The 18,249-nt window shown below is 44.5% G+C and overlaps 2 protein-coding genes across 5 annotated transcripts in view; both read left to right on the forward strand.

Moving 5' to 3' along the window:
- Positions 1 to 2,790: 2,790 nt before the first annotated feature.
- Positions 2,791 to 18,249, forward strand: part of CPNE1 (copine 1) — a 43,892-nt gene continuing 28,433 nt past the window's right edge. For 2 of the 4 annotated variants that reach the window (XM_071815642.1, XM_071815643.1), the window contains exon 1: positions 5,637 to 5,725. The gene's annotated coding sequence lies outside the window, so the exon portion shown is untranslated. Of the gene's footprint in view, positions 2,917 to 5,636; positions 5,726 to 18,249 lie in introns of those variants that run through there. The other 2 variants (XM_065849885.2, XM_065849884.2) reach the window with 2 other exon arrangements.
- RBM12 (RNA binding motif protein 12) lies at positions 5,642 to 14,563 on the forward strand. The gene is made up of 2 exons (XM_065849882.2): positions 5,642 to 5,725; positions 9,977 to 14,563. The coding sequence occupies exon 2, from the start codon at positions 9,999 to 10,001 to the stop codon at positions 12,630 to 12,632; it is 2,634 nt and encodes an 877-aa protein (XP_065705954.1). The 5' UTR covers positions 5,642 to 5,725; positions 9,977 to 9,998; the 3' UTR covers positions 12,633 to 14,563.

An 18,249-nucleotide genomic window follows, 5' to 3' on the forward strand; every position in this document is an offset into this window, starting at 1 on the left:
GATACGAGGACAACAGCAAGGCAAGAACAATGGAGCATCATGCCAGACCTGAAACCAGAAGGACTACAGATAGACAGGATCTAAAACTAAACTAATAGCTGAAACTAACTGACAGGGACTAAAGAGGGAAAGAACTAATTGGACAGGCAGGATCCATCCAGTGGCAGAATTTGAAGCATAGAAGCTGTTATAATATGTAACGTATGTAGTAAAAACTACAGATGTTCCAGAAAAAAGTGATGATCTAAAGCCTGGAAAACTCTCCTGTAAAGAGTTTGTAAAATGATCAGCAGTTCCATCTCAGAGAGGGATCTTAAAGAAATACTGAACAGGTAAAGGCGCGACATGAGCAGGCGAGAGCCTGTGGGGAAGGTGATGAGCCAAGCCCGCACCTCCCTGTTCCTGTCGTCTGAGACAAGGAAAACCATCCTGATGTGGAGAGTGGGAAAGCAGTGAGAGAGGAAGGAGCAGGGATGCTTGTCCAGAAGTGATATAGAGAGGCCAATAGCCCCGGAGGCTCTGGGATGGCCTGGAGAGGAAGAGGTGACTACATGTGAAAAGCTGTTTACAGATAAACCAAGTGTGAACACATTAGCAAAGGCATAAGAAAGAAGTGGCTAGGGAACAGACACCAAATCAATATCAGCAAGAAAACACGTAAGAAAGATGCAGTAGCACTAGGGACCAGAGAACCAGGAAAAGCAGCAGCGGAAGCGATGCAGTTAACACAGGAGCTCAACACTGAACTAACATTCTGTGAATCCACCATTTAGGAGGCAAAGGAAGTCAATAAAAACACGGCTTTTGGCAACTTGGTGCTCATAAAGAGCATATGGAGGGAAGATGCTGTGAGGCATCAAGCTGCACCTACTGAGCAGTGACACGCGACCCGAAAGGCACCACCTGGGCACGTGGATCACCAGGAGCACAGCTGGGTGCACTGCCAGCCACTGCATCTTTCTTCTCCTCTTCCCATCTCCAGGCACTGCACTGCACATCAGGATCATATTACAACCGCTTTGCTTAACAGCTGACCTCATCTGGCCAGAATACTGAGAATTCCCTGAGAAAAACAATGCAGAATGTTATTACTCCCCCCAAACCACATTCACTTTAAAATGAGATCACTCAGATGCATCAAGACAAGTACCTATATATTACTACTTGGCTCTAACATCTACCTTGAGTATGCAACACAGTAATGTTCAAGAAAACTGTCCTAGAAGCATTTTTAAGAACATTTCCTAGTATATCTTTAAGGAACCAATATATATGTTGTATGTAATAAAGCCTCTGAAATCTAAAGGTACCCCTACACTTCTGTTTTCCAGTGAAAAACACTTCAGATCCTGCCATGTATGATCAACGTGAACAATCAGTTGCAAACAGAAGCACCGGAGGACTGTCCTGGTTAAACAACGACAAAGATTTCTAAAGGTGATCTGGGATTATGAAAATGCAAATTAAACAGGTTTGTTAATTTCAATTAGTTTTTAACCTTGGATACAAAATGAATAGCTAGGAATACAACTACAGCCTTCAATAACACCGCTTCCAGCAGTTGTATAATTTCCATTTTAGAACATCTCCAGCTTTTACATTTGCAAACATCTCGACACAAGTCAAGTATAGTCCACACTAAGTTTCTGCCCTCAAGACAAATTTCAGTGCCTCATGTGCCACATAAACCACGTTTCAAAATCCCAAACAAAGAACTGAAACTGGAACAGTCTTTGCCAGTCCTGAGCCCTCTCCACAGGCCAATAATCCACATGAACCCTAGCGACTGTCCTTCTTCTGCAGGAGTCTGTCCCCAGTTCACTGAGACGCACGGTTGGGAAGCTCTGCTCCCCTGATCCAGGGAAATTATTATGCTAGAGAAGTTCCACACTAATTTGAAACTCAGCTCTTAGAATTTACATTACCTTGTTACTTTTCACCAGAGACTGATAAACTGGTGCTAACCACGGTTTGACATGCTCCAGGATTTGGAAGACTGTTGTCCTCTTGTTTCTACAGAAAAGGAAAGGCAGAAGCTAAAGTAACGAGCCCCCAAGTCCTCCTGCCTGAACACGGGAGACTCACAAGCACGCCTGACACAGGAAGCACGAGTGGATTCTTCTCAGTTTGTAACTCCCACCTTCTCATCACCTCAGTATTCAAGCACAGAAACTCCTCTGGGTTTTCCAGACGTAACAGCCTGACATATGTCAGACCTTTCCTGTTCTCCAGAGCAAACACAGAATCCCAGAATGTCAGGGGTTGAAGGGACCTGGAAAGCTCATCCAGTGCAATCCCCCCATGGAGCAGGAACACCCAGATGAGGTTCCACAGGAAGGTGTCCAGGCGGGTTTGAATGTCTGCAGAGAAGGAGACTCCACAACCTCCCTGGGCAGCCTGGGCCAGGCTCTGCCACCCTCACCATGACGAAGTTTCTTCTCAAATTCAAGTGGAACCTCCTGTGTTCCAGTTTGAACCCATTGCCCCTTGTCCTATCACTGGTTGTCACTCAGCAAGACCCCTCAGTGATACCATCAGTGATTTCCAGAAGATGTGTTACACTATCCCTGTGTCACTGCTGCACCAGAGGCTGCTCGAATCTTACACTGCGGGTCCGACAGTGCCTTCTCCGGTGGGGACAGCGAGCGACGCCTTCCCACGGGAACTCCCGCCGCCCCGCGCGCCGCTTGAGGTGATGCGCGAGCACCGCCGCTCGGCGCATGCGCCGCGTGCCCAGGCGCGGCGGGCGGCAGGAAGCGCGGGTCGGGCCCCGCCCTCCCCTGGCGGTGGGTGGTGGCGCCGCAGCGTGGCGGCCATTTTGTGTCGCTGCGCGGTCGGTGGCGCTGGGCTCGGCGCGGAGCGGGGCCCGGGGCGCGTCGGCTCCGTTCTAACCCTTTTTCCCGTACAGATCCCTCGGTAAGAGCGCGGCGGCGCCCGGGCGGGCCGGGCCGCCTGCCATGCTCCGCGCTGCGGGCCCGTGGGGAGGCGAGGCGAGGCGGGGAGGCCGGGGGAGGGAGGCCGGGCGCGGCGCGGCTGCCGCGCGTCCCCGCGCACAAAGGGCCGGGCCGGGCCGGGCCGGGCGGCGCCTCCCGCGCTGAGGCCCCGGGGCGCCGAGCGGGGCCGCAGCCGCTTCGCCGCGGCCTGGCCCGCTGAGGCCAGGGGGCTCGGGCCGGCCCCCGCACGCTGCCTCCTTCCTTTCCGCCTTCCCTCGCTCCCGCCGCGCCTCCCCCGCGCCCGGCGGCCCGCGGAGCTGCGCGGGCAGGTGAGTCTGTGCGGGCCGAGCGCAGGCGCCGAGGGCCCGGCGGCGGCCGAGTGACCTTGCGGCGGGGCCGGAGCCCGAGGCGGGGCCGGCCCGCGGGGGCTCCGCCGGCAGCGGCGGGCGCGGGCAGCGCCACGTTGTTGCGGGGGTCGCGCAGCCCGGGAGCGGCGGGAGTTGCGGTCCCGGCGGCGGCTCCTCGGCCCTTTGGCGCGGGAGGACGCGGCGCGGGGCCGGTCCCGGCGGGCCCGTCCCGGGAGCTCGGCGGGGCGGCGGCGGCTCCTCCCGGGGGCCGGAGCGAAGCAAACGCGCTGCACTTTGTAAGGAAGAAGGGAAGGTCCCTGGTGCTTATGGTGCTGCCACCGCTTCGGAGTTACCCTGTAAACACCAGCGAAGTTGTCGTGCAGTAACGTAATGTTCTTCACTAATAAAAATCAGCTCTGTAAAGAAAAAAACAAAGCCACCAAAACCACCCTAGTATTGAAATGGGTCCCAGGAGTACGCCAGGAGTCTGTGAGCTGTCTTTCGAAAAAACTCTTGGCTCTGATTTTACTCACTCTTAAGCTTATCTTCTTAGTGATTTTCTTACCCATGTCAATCTGCTGGGGTTAGGCAGACAGGTCGGCAGGTTGTTTCTTCGGTGAACTGGCTGCTCCTCAGGTTGTTTCCTGGGCTGTTTGTGCAGTGGATGGTGGTTCTCTCTGTGTAGCTGCCAGGCTGCTGCCAGGCTGCAGGGTCCCCCGGGAGGTCCCAGAGATGTGGTGTCAGCGTCCTGGGAGCACCTGTGTCCCGGTCCGTGTTTGCGTGTTCCCATGCTCCTGTGTATCGGGTTGATGGGGAAAGGATGTATTTACCTACCAGAGCGATGAATGGTTTTCTTTGAAGTTCAGAGAATTGAGACTTGTGAACAAAAATAGATTATGTTTGGTGGAAAGGTTAAACACAGAGTGGAGCTTTGCACCTTTTCTGAAGAATGCTGCTTGGTTTGGTTGATGTTGTTCCACATTATAGCATGTTGTCTTACTCCACTGCCAATCTTCAGCTTGTTCTGAGTGTTGTGAAGAGGAACATATGCAACGCTGTGGTTGCTGTGCTGGAAATACATCAAATGATTTGGGTTTTTCTTCCAAACGGAGGGTTCCTTGTGCATGTAAGATTTCCCTGCTGCTGGAAGCAGGTGTGGTTTTGCATGAAACTGATTTTCAGGTGATTACTTTCTTTCCTGCATTATAAACTACTGTTTGACACTGCTAGATGTGCAAGTATGTAGTTGCATCCTTCTAATATAGGAATGCTTGTTTTTCTTAAAGGTCTAATAAGAAAAAAAAAGAGTCATCTTTTCTTAAATGCATTTGCCGTTTTAACATAAGTCTGAAGAGTGCAGTCATATCCTTCTCACTTGTAAGTCTTCTGTTAACATCCTGGAAGATTGTGAATATCTGCGTGCGTTTTAATTCCCTCTGCTAGGGAGTTTGTGGATGGCTTGGCAGTATTTTTTTCTCTAAGTTCTCTTTGGTAATGATGCTTGCAAGAGAAAATAACTTGTTTGGGTTGTGTGAGGAGGACGCAGTTACTTGTTAGTGTAATTCTTTCCTGGATAGTTGTCCAAAGAATCACCATTTGGTATGAGATGGTCTACTAAGCAATGGAAGCGTTTTCCGTCCCTCCTTTAAGTGCAAAATATATGTTGTCGCTTAAAATGTTTGGCCCTTTTGTTTGAGTTGTAATCACAGGAAGACAATTTTTATACAGGGATGAAAAAAATGAACATTTGATCAGGATTTGGATAATGAAAGGACAGATTACTACTGAAAAGCCAGTATCTCGGTGAGGAGTTGTTCCTGTTGTTACTGTTTGCTCGGCAGAGGTGGCTGCCTAGAGCTGGCTCCCAAATGTCACCAGTCTGTGCGACTCCTGAAGAATTATTCACGTGCAGCTGTTGGGAGGTTTTCTGAGGTGCGGCTCATGTTTCTTTGTTCAAGTCGGTGGATGCGCAGTTGGAGGAAGGAATATGATTTTTGATGGAGAAAGGGTTTGTTAAGGGTTTTCAAGTATTCTTGCTCTTTGCCTCTGAAAGTGATTTGTTCACGTATTGGTGATGGGAAAATTTGAAAGATTCTTTGAATGTTTTCTGGTTCTTTTTATGTTCTTTGTAGAAGGAATATTCATGTCTCGAAACCATATAAAAACCGTGCAGTGCAATTACTGACAGGTCATACAGGGATAAGGTATTAGGAAATGCGCTCCTACTCTTGTGACCGGTGGATGTCACAGTGCCTTGTGGTGGTTGCAGGTTTGAACTTTCTATTTATACAGTTCTTTGTGGACTGTTACTGCTGTTGTGTTGCCTGCATTGATTTTTGCCTCCATTTATTCTTTATTGCAGTCTAAAAGTTGGTTTTAATTGGTTGCCCACAGGATTGGCTTGGCTTCTGCTACTTGTTAAGAAAAAAACATCTGTCTTTGCAGGTAAGAGCCTTTGAATTGAAGACTTCTTTATATGCATATTGCGTATATCTTAAGAAATATTTGAAGCTTTTGGCATCTGTGAATTGGTATCAAATAACCTATAGCTAGTCTCTTTACTCTGACTCCCACTGGTGATGGTGGTTCTGGCAATGTTGTTCTTGTCAACAGAATTTTCTGCTAAACTCATGTTTTGTTTCATCAGCACGTGGTTAGTCTGGAACACCCTCCCAGTTACTGTGGGAGAATGTGGCTCCTTTGCTGCAGGCCACAGGTCTGCGGATTTCTAACAACTGGAATTTTAGAAGTGTACTGTAATTGGCTCTAATTTGGTTTTGCAGCATTTAAAGGGATCAGAGAGACTCAGTTTAGCTCAGAGGTTACTATAACAGATTGATTTTTAGCCTTATAAAAGGGGAAAAACTGTAGTCTACAGTTTTAGCTTTTGCTAGACAGTCTCGTCCTGGATACTTAATATTTCTCCTACAACAGTAGTGTTATTCCAGTTCTTAGTCTTTGTCTAAGAACTGCCACGTATGTTGTGTGTGTACCACGTGGATATTGTACTTTAATACTCCCCAGAGACTATTTAAGTCTTCTAAACTTTTCTTGATTTGAAAAATGCATACATCTTAACGGGCTGGTCTGGTGTTTTTATAAATTTATGCATATGACCCAAATTCTATTTATTTTACTGTCTAGTACATAAATAGAATAAGTAATATTGTCACCTTGGAGACCTTTTTCCAGTGTAGCATCCATGTTTTTAAAGATGTTGCTGTCAAGACACGTGAACGTGCTGTTGTGGTTTATCAAATGAGTTGGATCGGATGGATTGTCAGCAGCCCTTTGCTCCATTTTTGATCTCAACTTGCTGATGAGGATGGCTTGTCCATAGAACAGCTGTAGGATTTTGCACTTCTGGTCTCTCCAAAAAGATATCAAATGCAAAAAAATTACAACAAACCCTACTTTTGCCTGAAAGTACCTTTTTGTACAGGGGGAAAAGCAGGCGGACTAAGAACACTTGTGGCAGCCCAGCAAAACACCAGCTGTGCAACCTGTGCCGGCTCTGACGTTAATGTTGCCTCTGCACGTGTGTTGATCACAAGCCAACACTGAAATATTTGAGCAGATTTTACTTTTGCATTAGTTGGAAAATATGAGTGCGTGGGTTATTGTCTCCTAAGTGCGTTTTGGAAAAATTGGACTTGTGAGTGCTTAGAAATGTGAAATTTGGCCCTTGTGATTTTATTGAAATCATAGAAGCTGAGTTAATACTTTGGTAAAGCACTGAAATCCTGGCAGATTTGAAGATATTATGTTTTGAGTAAATATTTTTTTCCCAAAAATATTTGGTGGAGTAAAGTCCTTACAGTTATCTTTCTTCATGCCATGTGACTGTTAGATCTTGCTTAATAGGAAGCATTTGCTTCATGTCATGCACAGAATTAACTGTGCTGAAGTCATTGCAGCTGGTTTTTTGGTGTATAGTGATCACGTGGACCCAAACAGAATAGTAACAAAACTTCAAGATATCTCTTAGCATTTATAATGCAGTTTAGAATTTAGTGCTCGTTTGAAACTTGCATTGTCACAGAAACTATGGAAATGTTCAAATGCTTGAACTTTTTAAGAATTCTTTTGTGACCTTATCTGTTAATTTTTCTTCTGGGCTAGATTCAGGGAGTCATTAGTGAATGCACTTATCTGGCAGGTGTCGGTTCTGATGAAGAATATATGATGTTCTAAACCAGCAGAGCTGACCAGAAAAACCTTCTGAAGTTGCATTTGTTCAACTAACAGCCATATCAGATTGTCACCCCTTTTGCATTAGCAGGGAAAGAAAGAAAAGTCATCTCTCATTTAACACAAGAAACTTTAAATGCCTGACTCCTGATGCATAAAAATTTTGGACAGTCATTTATTTGTATAATAAGTAATCAAGAAAATGTAAACCTCCTAGCAAGATTTGCTAATAGTGTTAAGATTCAAAGCATGGATAAAAAACAGGGATTGTTTTATACTGTTTGGTTGCCTCAGGACCACCTAACTCAAAAGCAATCCTGGAGCATAATGTGAGCTTCAGTTTTATGATCCCCTTTAGTATGGCTTCCTTAAAGTAGGCAGAATTCTCATTTTAACTTGACTTCCAATGTGAGCCAGATTGAAAGTCAAACTACAGAATCACTGGAAAACAGTGCTTTTTAAAAACAGGGCAAAGTCTTACCTGCTTTCTTAGATGTGTACCTGTGGTCTTACTTTGACCTGTTGGTTTTTGTTTTTGTTTTCATATGGGGCAGTTATTTTGCTGTTGGAAAATGATCAGGCAATGAACTTTATTCACTATAAGAAATAAAAACAAGTACGTATTCCCCTGTTGCTGCCCTCCCTTGCTGGAGTAGGGTTTTTTTAGGGCTATGTAAGATGTTTTATTTTTTAAAGACCTTCTTATGTTCATCTTGCAAATTCCAGTCTGTCTTTCAAGAGGCTGTAGCAAGGAATGGGCTGTTTGTTGGTAGCACAGCAGAGCTGACTGTGCCCGAGGGCTTGTCTGGTGTGTGGTTGAGAGGGGAAGGTTCTTTGCACATCTGGTTGCAGCTGGATGGGACCAGCTCCCTGTATTGCCCCAGGATGTTACTTGAGTTCATCACTGTGTGGAAGGGGTTAGCGCTGATTTATTGGGCAGCAAAACAGTATTTAAGTATCCATTTGACTAATGTGAAGTTCCACGATGAAAACAAAATGATAACTTTTTTTTTCCATGTGAAAGAATTATTACTCGTGTTTTCACTGAGTACTGAATTCAGTCTTACCTGGTATGGTTAAATTGTTGGATAGTGGCTTTATCTGGTAGTTAAGGATGTATTCATGGTGTTTAAAGTGATTGGAAGACCTGGACAGGCAAATGCATCTGATGTAAAGATTTGCCTGTGTGCTGGGACACAACATCCAGCTGAATGTGAGATGCTGGGAGATAGTTACTGGTGGTAGTTGGTCTTAGCCTTGGCATGTGAACAGAAGTCTGCTGGTGTCCTGGTGTTGCATTGTGTCAGCTGGTTCATCCCCGATGTCAGATGCTCAGTTAACACCATTGGTATGTGGCTACTGGGAGCCAAGCGGTGTTTGTACGAACAGGGAACGGGGGCTGAGGAAGTCAGGAAGTTTCAGAGATTAAGCGACTCAGGTGGAACAAGGCGCCGCTGCTGACTGTTCAGGCTTCTGAACTGGTGAATTGTGCTTGTGTCGATAGGATGCTTTCAGTCTTTATTGAAGGTTTGTCAGGAATGAATGAGAATGCCTGTTTATCTTGAGCTTCTGATATGATGTCAGGCATTTCTGTAGAACATATACAACATAATTGTTAAAATCTACTTGTTCAAGATTGATCTTAAGCTTCTACTAACCTCAGCTGCAGAGGTAAAGGTAATTTGCTTGTGCCTGAGATGGAAGGTGTAATATTACACAGAACACCTGCAAATATTAAAAACCTTGTGCCTTGATTTTGAATGTTGTAAAAGCCAAATATCTAGCTAGGATATGCATAGATGTTCATCTAGTTTGGGTGAGGTCTATATAGTCACAAAATGTTTGGGGTTAGTGAGCTTTGTGATCACCTAGATCTCTTGCCTTTGCTAGGAGAAAAATATTATATCAGTATAGCTAATAGTCCCAGTCAGGACGTTGTGTGAGTCTCAGTGTTGCTAGTTGTCCATAATGGGTTTCTGTTTGTAAGCAATGACTGTTGCCTTCCTGGTTGTCTTCGCATGGCAGGAGATAAAGTCCCTCCCCAAATGTGAGAGAACTGTGTATGGGAACATAGGTGCGCAGAATTTTTTGCAGTCACGTTGCCAGGTACAGTGGATACCATATCAGTGTATGGTAAATGACTTTTTTTTGTTTGGCTAAAGTACTCATTTTGCTTATGTTCCATTAAATATTCAACTACTGATATAATCTGATTTTTTTGCTGTTCTCTTTTTTTGTGTGTGTGTGACACTTGTGAGTCTTGGTTTAACAGTTATTTTGGAATTTCCAGTGCAAAATGTATACTAATTGTGTTGGTAAATGTTTAATACTTCAATCTATATGAAGTAAACAAACATGAATAAGGAACTTGGAATATAAACGTGCTTAATCTTTGCAAGATGTTGTTAGGTGAATGTGAACGAATATAGTAGATGGTTTCTGTAGGTAATTGCATGGTGCCATGAACAGTAGTCTGACATAGCCGTTGCCTTTTCTCATCTGCAGGTGTGTGTTGTTTCAGCGCAGCATGGCTGTGGTCATCCGCTTGCAAGGTCTCCCGATTGTGGCGGGGACCATGGACATTCGCCACTTCTTCTCTGGATTGACCATCCCTGATGGGGGCGTGCATATTGTAGGGGGTGAACTGGGTGAGGCTTTCATCGTTTTTGCCACTGATGAAGATGCGAGGCTTGGTATGATGCGCACAGGTGGTACAATTAAAGGGTCGAAAGTAACACTGTTGCTGAGCAGTAAAACTGAAATGCAGAACATGATAGAACTGAGTCGTAGGCGTTTCGAGACAGCCAATCTAGATATGCCACCAGCAAATGCTAGCAGGTCGGGACCACCCCCTAGTTCTGGAATGAGTGGAAGGGTTAACTTACCTACTACTGTACCTAACTTTAATAATCCTTCTCCTAGTGTAGTAACTGCTTCTACTACTGCGCATGAAAGCAATAAAAACATATCTACATTTTCTACTGCCAGTATGGGGACTGCACCCCCAAATCTTGGGGGTTCCTTTGGTAGCCCGACATTTAGCTCAACTGTACCTAGCACAGCGTCCCCAATGAACACCGTACCTCCTCCACCCATCCCTCCTATCCCAGCCATGCCATCTCTGCCGCCAATGCCTTCTATCCCCCCAATACCTGTTCCACCTCCTGTACCCACGCTGCCTCCGGTTCCCCCGATCCCCCCGGTGCCCCCCGTGCCGCCCATGACGCCCATGCCTCCCATGTCAGGAATGCCTCCTATGAATCCTCCGCCCCTAGCACCTTTGCCCTCTGGAATGAATGGGTCTGGAGCAGCGGTGAATATGAACAGCGGCTTGAATCCATTGTTTATTGGTCCCATGAATCCTGTAAATCCTATCCCGATGAGTTCTCAAAGTAGTGTCAAGCCAATTCCAATCAACCCAGACGATTTGTATGTCAGCATTCATGGAATGCCCTTTTCTGCAACTGAATCTGATGTGAAAGACTTTTTCCTTGGGCTCCGTGTGGATGCAGTCCATATGCTAAAGGATCACGTAGGTCGAAATAATGGAAATGGACTAGTTAAGTTTTTTTCTCCTCAAGATACGTTTGAAGCACTGAAGCGAAACAGAATGCTGATGATTCAGCGCTATGTTGAAGTTAGTCCTGCGACAGAGAGACAGTGGGTGGCTGCTGGAGGCCACATAACTTTCAAGCAAACCATGGGTCCCTCTGGGCAGTCGCACCCTCCTCCTCCCCAGCCTCATTCTAGGTCCAAATCTCCGAGCGGACAGAAAAGGTCACGGTCGCGATCTCCCCATGAGCAGGGTTTCTGTGTTTATTTGAAAGGTCTTCCTTTTGAATCGGAGAACAAACATGTGATAGATTTTTTTAAGAAGCTGGATATCGTTGAAGACAGCATTTATATAGCTTATGGACCTAATGGGAAGGCAATCGGAGAGGGTTTTGTGGAGTTCAGGAATGAAGCTGATTATAAAGCAGCTTTGTGTCATCATAAGCAGTACATAGGGAATCGCTTTATTCAAGTTCATCCAATTACTAAAAAGGCAATGTTAGAAAAGATAGATATGATTCGTAAAAGGTTGCAGAACTTCAGCTATGACCAGAGAGAAATTCTCATGAATGCCGAGGGAGAACCAGGCTTGCCAAAATTGTGTGCACATATATCTAATATTCCGTACAATATAACAAAAATGGAAATCCTTCAATTTCTAGAGGGGCTGGCAGTAGAAGAAAACTCCGTACAAATTCTCGTTGATAATAACGGGCAAGGTTTAGGGCAAGCACTGGTTCAGTTTAAAGCTGAAGATGATGCTCGTAAGGCAGAACGTTTGCACCGTAAAAAACTGAATGGAAGAGATGTTGTTTTGCGTTTGATAACTGTAGAAGAAATGAGAGATATTGAGAGAAACCCACCATCTCAAGGGAAAAAAATACTGAAAATACCAATACAAGGAAACGTGGCTGTGCCAGGAGCGCAGGGCGCTGCTGGGGACGAGCATGCCTTCCTGGGGGGAAATTCTAAAGATGCAAACAACGGGCCACCGTTTAACTTCCCTGGTAACTTCAGCGGGTCCGGCACGTTTGGTCCCCCTCTCCCGCCGCCTGGAATAGGTGGCTTTCCTGACGCCAGGCCGGGAATACCCGCAGTTGCAGCGAGCGGTTTACCTGCCGCAGCTCTCGAGGTCCCCGCGTTCGCAGGCGGGCCTGGGAATTTGAGTGGACCGGCAGGTTTTGCAGGGGGTCCTCAGACTTTCGGTAACGGTCCTGGCAATTTAAGTGGACCCCCTGCCTTTGGTGCTGGTCCTCCAGGAATTGCTAGTGGTCTCGGACACTTAACTGGACCTCCAGGCTTTGGACCTGGACCGGGAAATATACATATTAGTGGACCCCCAGGTTTTGGAACAGGGTCTGGGAAGCCAGGACCAACTGTCATTAAGGTGCAAAATATGCCCTTTACTGTTTCGGTGGATGAAATTTTGGATTTCTTTTATGGTTACCAAGTGATTCCTGGTTCGGTGTGCTTAAAATACAATGAAAAAGGCATGCCCACTGGAGAAGCAATGGTTGCATTCGAGTCTCGTGATGAAGCTATGGCCGCTGTTGTTGATCTAAATGACAGGCCTATAGGCTCCAGAAAAGTAAAACTTGTTTTAGGGTAGCTGTTAATATGAAGTAGTTGTAGAATAGATATTCATAGTGCTGTGATAAATGCATCTGGATTGGTTTTTGTAGTATTTCAAGGATAGAACCTGTGGGTTGTTTAAATCGTAAAACAGATTGGTTTTGAGAAGACAGAGCACTGCGTTAGCCATTACATACGGACACTGCAAGGCCAGATGCGCAGTGGGTTTTCCCGTACACATATGTGGAAAAACCAGACAGATTCTTACTCGTCACAGAAGTCTGGTAAACTGTACTGGACGCAGTGCTTCTCGAGGAATCTAGATTGGTTTTACGTAGTTTTGGATAAGGGAACTAGATGAAGTCAGTGAAACTCTTCGGTGGGTGCTCTTGCAAGCCATTGTAAAATAGATAGCTATTTCTAGATTTGGTTAAAAGCTGGCTGAATTTGCTTTGTTTACAGGTCAAAGCTTTGTTTAAAGTCCTGATTTTACTCTGCAACTGAACGAATTCTCGGTGTACACAGATGAATTGTTTTGTGTATGTATCTTTATTTTTTCCAAGATTCTCACTGTATGAACAGTTGAATTATGCCCGTTGCTGATGTGTCTACGAAACTAATTCCTATAAGTATGAGCAGAATCATTCTGTAAAATTCAAGCTGCTTCTTTGTGGAATAACCTTTAGTTATTTATATATTGGAATTATAACTGTGCAGAATAAGACTTTTGCCACAAATATAGCTAACCTCAACCGTTATCGTCTGAGTTTTATAGTACACTTATAAAACATTTGCAGTAGAAGCAACAACTTGAAAATATTCATTATTGTTTAAGTAGCTTGATTTGTTAGGATTATGTGAATCTGTTGGGATAGGATCTTTGACACTAGTTGGATATTGGCATTGTACTTCTCATGTGTCTCTCGAACTCCTCCTGTAGTCTCTGCTAAGAGAACCAAAGTGGTGATTATTAGTAGAAGATTGGAGTCCAGCTAAAGTTTTAAATTAGTTTATATATGAAAGAAATTTTTATCTTCAGCAACTCTGTCAAGAATTATTGCTATGGGTGAATTCAGAGATAACATTTATTTTTCTCCAAAACTTGAAAATACTGAGTTTACTATATATTTTTGCAATAAAGTTGTGCTGTTGTATTCAAAGTCTGTAAAGAGTTGCCATTTTCTTTGCTGTGCAGTAAAACCTTCCATGGACAACCAGAAAATTGGAAAGGAAGTGTTTACACACGTGAAAAGTAGATTTCTGTTGTTGTTGTTGTTCATCCTTGCTTGGCTTATGATAAATTTTAAAGCTTGGGCATTGCCTGAAAAACGCTACTATTCCCTGCAAATCATTGTACTTAAACATAGCCAACTTGAAACTGTTTTGGTTTTTTGGACAAAGAAAACCAGTGCCTTTTGGTGTTGCATATCATGGAACACTGAAGTGTATGGTCAGGCAAAATTGCGAGGTGCAAGTGGCAACAGTTTTATTCCTGTGGTGTGTAGGAGAGATTTGCAAACCTGTGCGGCGCTGCATCCCCAGAGGATTTCCCAGGCCAGGACTGTGCGAGGAGTGTGCAAAGGTGTACGTCAATAAAGAGGCGGTCACGTTACACAGATGCTTCTGTAATTCATTAGCATAATTTTGTTTTGACGGATTACTAGGTGGTCCCAACTTTGGAAAAGTCATGTGATTTGTATATACTGTTTAAAATTAAGCCTCCTGTTAATAAAACTGTCTGTCTCTGAAGCTTCATGTTATGCGTTTCAACAGTCTTTGGGAGTAATGTTTCAACACCAGATCTTTGTTTCTTTTTTTTTTTTTCCTTTATTTTTCTTTGAAAGTCTGAAAGTTCTCTTGCTGATGTCAGAAAGATGTGTGATTAGGAGTCAAGCCTTTCCGTTTATTTTTAACATTTTGCTCTTTGTTTTTTAAACAACTTTTATTAAAGTTTCATACTATATCGGAGTTATTTGGGTGCTTGTTTCTTCATGTTTCACATTAGAATAAAATTGCTGAAAAGGAAAACTTGGCTTCATTGTTCACAGAATTGATTTAAGATACTAGTGTGTGTTGACTTGTGGAAACTGGTGATAACTCTTTTTATTTTCCAAGTTCAAATGAATCACAACAATGCTTGCCTTGTTGTGAAACGTAATTAAACTACAGGTGTCTGGGATTAGATACCCAGTTCTGTCTTTTGATTTCCTGTCTCGATCCCCTTGGTAAGGGATCCAGGGTGATTAGTGTTTGCGTTCGACACGGCGTGTGCTGCGGAGCGTGCTTGCGTGCCTGGTCCTTGGGACTTGCTCAAAGCGCAGGTTTGGTTTGGAAATCTTTCATTTTCTGATTCTTGATTTTCTTTATGGTCGAAAGATGTTTAAACGCTTGTCTTAAGGAAAAAAAAACAACAATGCAAACCAGTACAAAAAACCATTGCTGTTGGGAACGCTGACCTGGATGGAATGCTGCAGCGGAGGATGCGGGCTGGGGACAGGGCTCTTCGTTTTGCTGGGCAGTTGATACTCCATGTCCTTTAGCATAAATTAGTCAGTAAATATCCCCTCCTCCTCCAGAGCTGGCTCTTGGAAAAAACAAGAAGTTGTAGCATATTGAGACTTTCAGTATGTATTCTAACCAATACAGCTGCTGTCCTGAGTAGTTATGGTTGATCTTTTAAAGTGTGTGTTGAGAAAAATTCATTATCAGGTGTCACTTGCAAATGTAAGAACTTGCTGTCATGGCAGAAGCAACTTTAAACTACGTCATGCTAAGTTATGAGGAGTGCCCTTATGTTAACGACTACATGACTGGATTTGATAAAATTGCTTACTTTGCACGTTTATGTTAGTGTACAGCCTTAAGAACGAGGGGTCGGACCTCTTTGGTCCCCTCTCTGTGGTGGCAGGTACAAACTGCCCTTTCAGACACGTCAAGGTAGCGACAGGAGGACTCGGCTGATGGACACAGCTCCAATCCGCAGCTGTTTTGGCCTTGATGCTTTGAGTGTCGGGACCTGACCCCCTGCTTAACCTCCTCGGATCAATGCAGTCAGTCACGCTGGTGTCCCCATTTCTTCAAGCTATAGAAAGAAGGTACTTTTGTTTATATAACTGGCCGATATGGGATTTTTAGCAGTTCCTTAAGTGTTAAATTACTACTTGTTAAAAAAAAACAAAGTGGTAAAATGTTACACTCACAACATGATTTCTTGTAAACATACTTATTTTTGTTGTCTCATTCACAGGAGAAGGTATGGCTATAATAAATTATTCAGTGATTAACGTGTGACCTACATGGAAGAACTGCAATGGTTAGATGAAAGTATGACTTAAAAGTTGCCAAGCTTACAAGCAGCTGCATGTAAATATCGCAGTCAAGTCAGTTCTGTAATATCACAGACATTAAAGCCAGTTCTTTATTGATAGGTTGTTGCCAGGTTCTAAATGTAGATTTGTGAGAGGTTTGAGGCTTTGTAGGTTTAAAGAAAACGGAAGGAAACTTCTGTTCTAAGTACTGTTCCTTTTGTAGCATTGAATGTTTTTCTTGAATGTCTTTGCTGTGAATCTGTTGTGAGGGGGCAGGAAGATTGATCCAAAAATGAAGAGCAGTGATGCGCCAGTTGCTGTTGAAGGTCTGCCCTCTAAAGAACGTTGGCGCTGGTCAGTTCGGAGCTGCTCAGGCTGGCCTTACGCAAGTTGTTGCCTATACTGTGTGAAATTAGCAGCTTGTTTCGCTCAGACTATTTTAGCGCACTGAAGACTTCAGAAAAAAATCTCCAGTTACCTGGGCACACCAGCAGTGCGCTGACTGTGAATAACTACTTCAGTTCCTGTGTTCTGTTGTTCCTCAGTGTTCTGTGGTGATTCCCGCAGCGGATGCTGTTGGTCCTCAGCGGCGTGTGTCTCTGATCTGCAAAATTGAAACTACTGCTTACTATGGAGCACTTAAAGCTGGCTGGACGGCGGACCACCCCGAGAGCAGGTGTTTTAGGATGATTATCCAGATAGATGGGTTAGATCCTGAATCACGGAACTGTAATTCCTGTTTAATACAGACTCTAGTACAAGCAAAAGACTAGTTTCTAGCTTTGACAAAGATAATTGGTTGGAAGGAAGCAGTTTTGAAACTGGACTGGTATATCAGGAAACGTTTAGTTTGAGTCTAGAGACATGAATTTGTTTTATGTCAGTTTATTTAGATATTGTGCAGGTCTTTAAAAAGAAAATAGAGATGCTAAATTCTGTTGCTGGAAGAGGTTTTTCAGAAATGGTGTCTTGGGCCAGGAGGCAGCGCTGCCAAATACACGTGCTCGTCTTTGCCCTCTCGTAGGTTTGCTGATGCTCCCTTCTGTTCTGTGGCTGCGTGTTCTTTCATGGTTCTGGGAAAGCGGAGCTGGAATTTGTGTATGGGGCAAATGACTCTTCCTGGAACAAGAGGAAACGAAACTGTTAAATGCTTCTGCAGAAAGAGTAACCTCATGGGATTCTCTTCCTATCTGTTTTTGGCAGTGAGAACATGGTTGTAGGTGAAAGATTTGGCTTTCCCACGAGATGGAAGTCTGTTGGTTGGCAGTGTATGTGTTTGACTTAATATTTGTGTCTGTGTACTGAACTCTGCTGCTCTTTCCCTATCTCATGGTCAGGTAGGTATTCTGGAGCTTGTTTTCCGTACAGATGGCACTGTCAGTAATGTTCTCGGAGCTTTGTTATTGTGTGCAATGTTTGGGTGTTGTTTGGTCGGGGAGAGCTTTCCACCTTCCTGACTTGGGTATAAATACCGTGCATAAGAAGCGCAGCCCTGAAGTGTTCCCGTTCGGTAGCTCCGGACTGACCGCACATGTCGGATGGTTTAGTTGCGATTCTCTTCATTCGCTGACTCTCAGATCTGTGCAGCTTCTTTGTTATCATTCTTCTATTTTTATATGTGTATTGACAGCATGGCAGCTTAGGAGAGAAGCAAAGAGATGAGTGCTGTCCCAGGCTCCCTGTTTTTCCTTGTATGCTCTCATGTCTACAGCCTTAAGTTCAAATGGTCTCACCAGTTGCTTCCCAACTATGTTCAAGTAAGCTTTCAGGAACAGTGAGTATATTTCCTTTCAATGTGAGTCTGATTTCTGCAAAATCAGTTTTGTAAATCTCTATTTACTGCTCTCACACCAGTTTCATTGTTTTTTCCCTGACTTTTGGGGGGTCTTTTGTTACAAGCGACCAGTGAACTAGGCTGGAGTTCCTCACTTGGTTGGTAATGGATCCCGGCTGGGGTAGCTCCACGAGGACAGTGGGGATCACCCGCACAGCCCACGGCTGAGGGAGCCCCATTTCCCTGGGAAGTTTCAAACTGAGAAGGACTTGGAAGGAATCGATCCTGCCTAAAACCCTTTTGGTTGGCATAGTTTGGCTTTTTGAACCTGTCGCTGCTTCTGGAAGGCTGGTGACCTTTTGAAATCTTCATGTTGTAGTTACAGAATTGTTAACTGAAGAATTGGTAGGATGGTGTCGCTCTGATTTGTGGCCGTCTGAAGGTAGGTGGAACTTCCAGCCAGATATTTCATTTTGAACAATGAGGTTGATTCAGCTGTTTCCCATTGAATGTGACTTATGTGAATGTACTGTTGCTTTGAGTGACTTTAGAAAGCTTGGAAATGCTTTCTA

Source organism: Patagioenas fasciata, chromosome 16 (genome assembly GCF_037038585.1).
Source record: "Patagioenas fasciata isolate bPatFas1 chromosome 16, bPatFas1.hap1, whole genome shotgun sequence".
Classification (NCBI taxonomy): Eukaryota; Metazoa; Chordata; class Aves; order Columbiformes; family Columbidae; genus Patagioenas; species Patagioenas fasciata.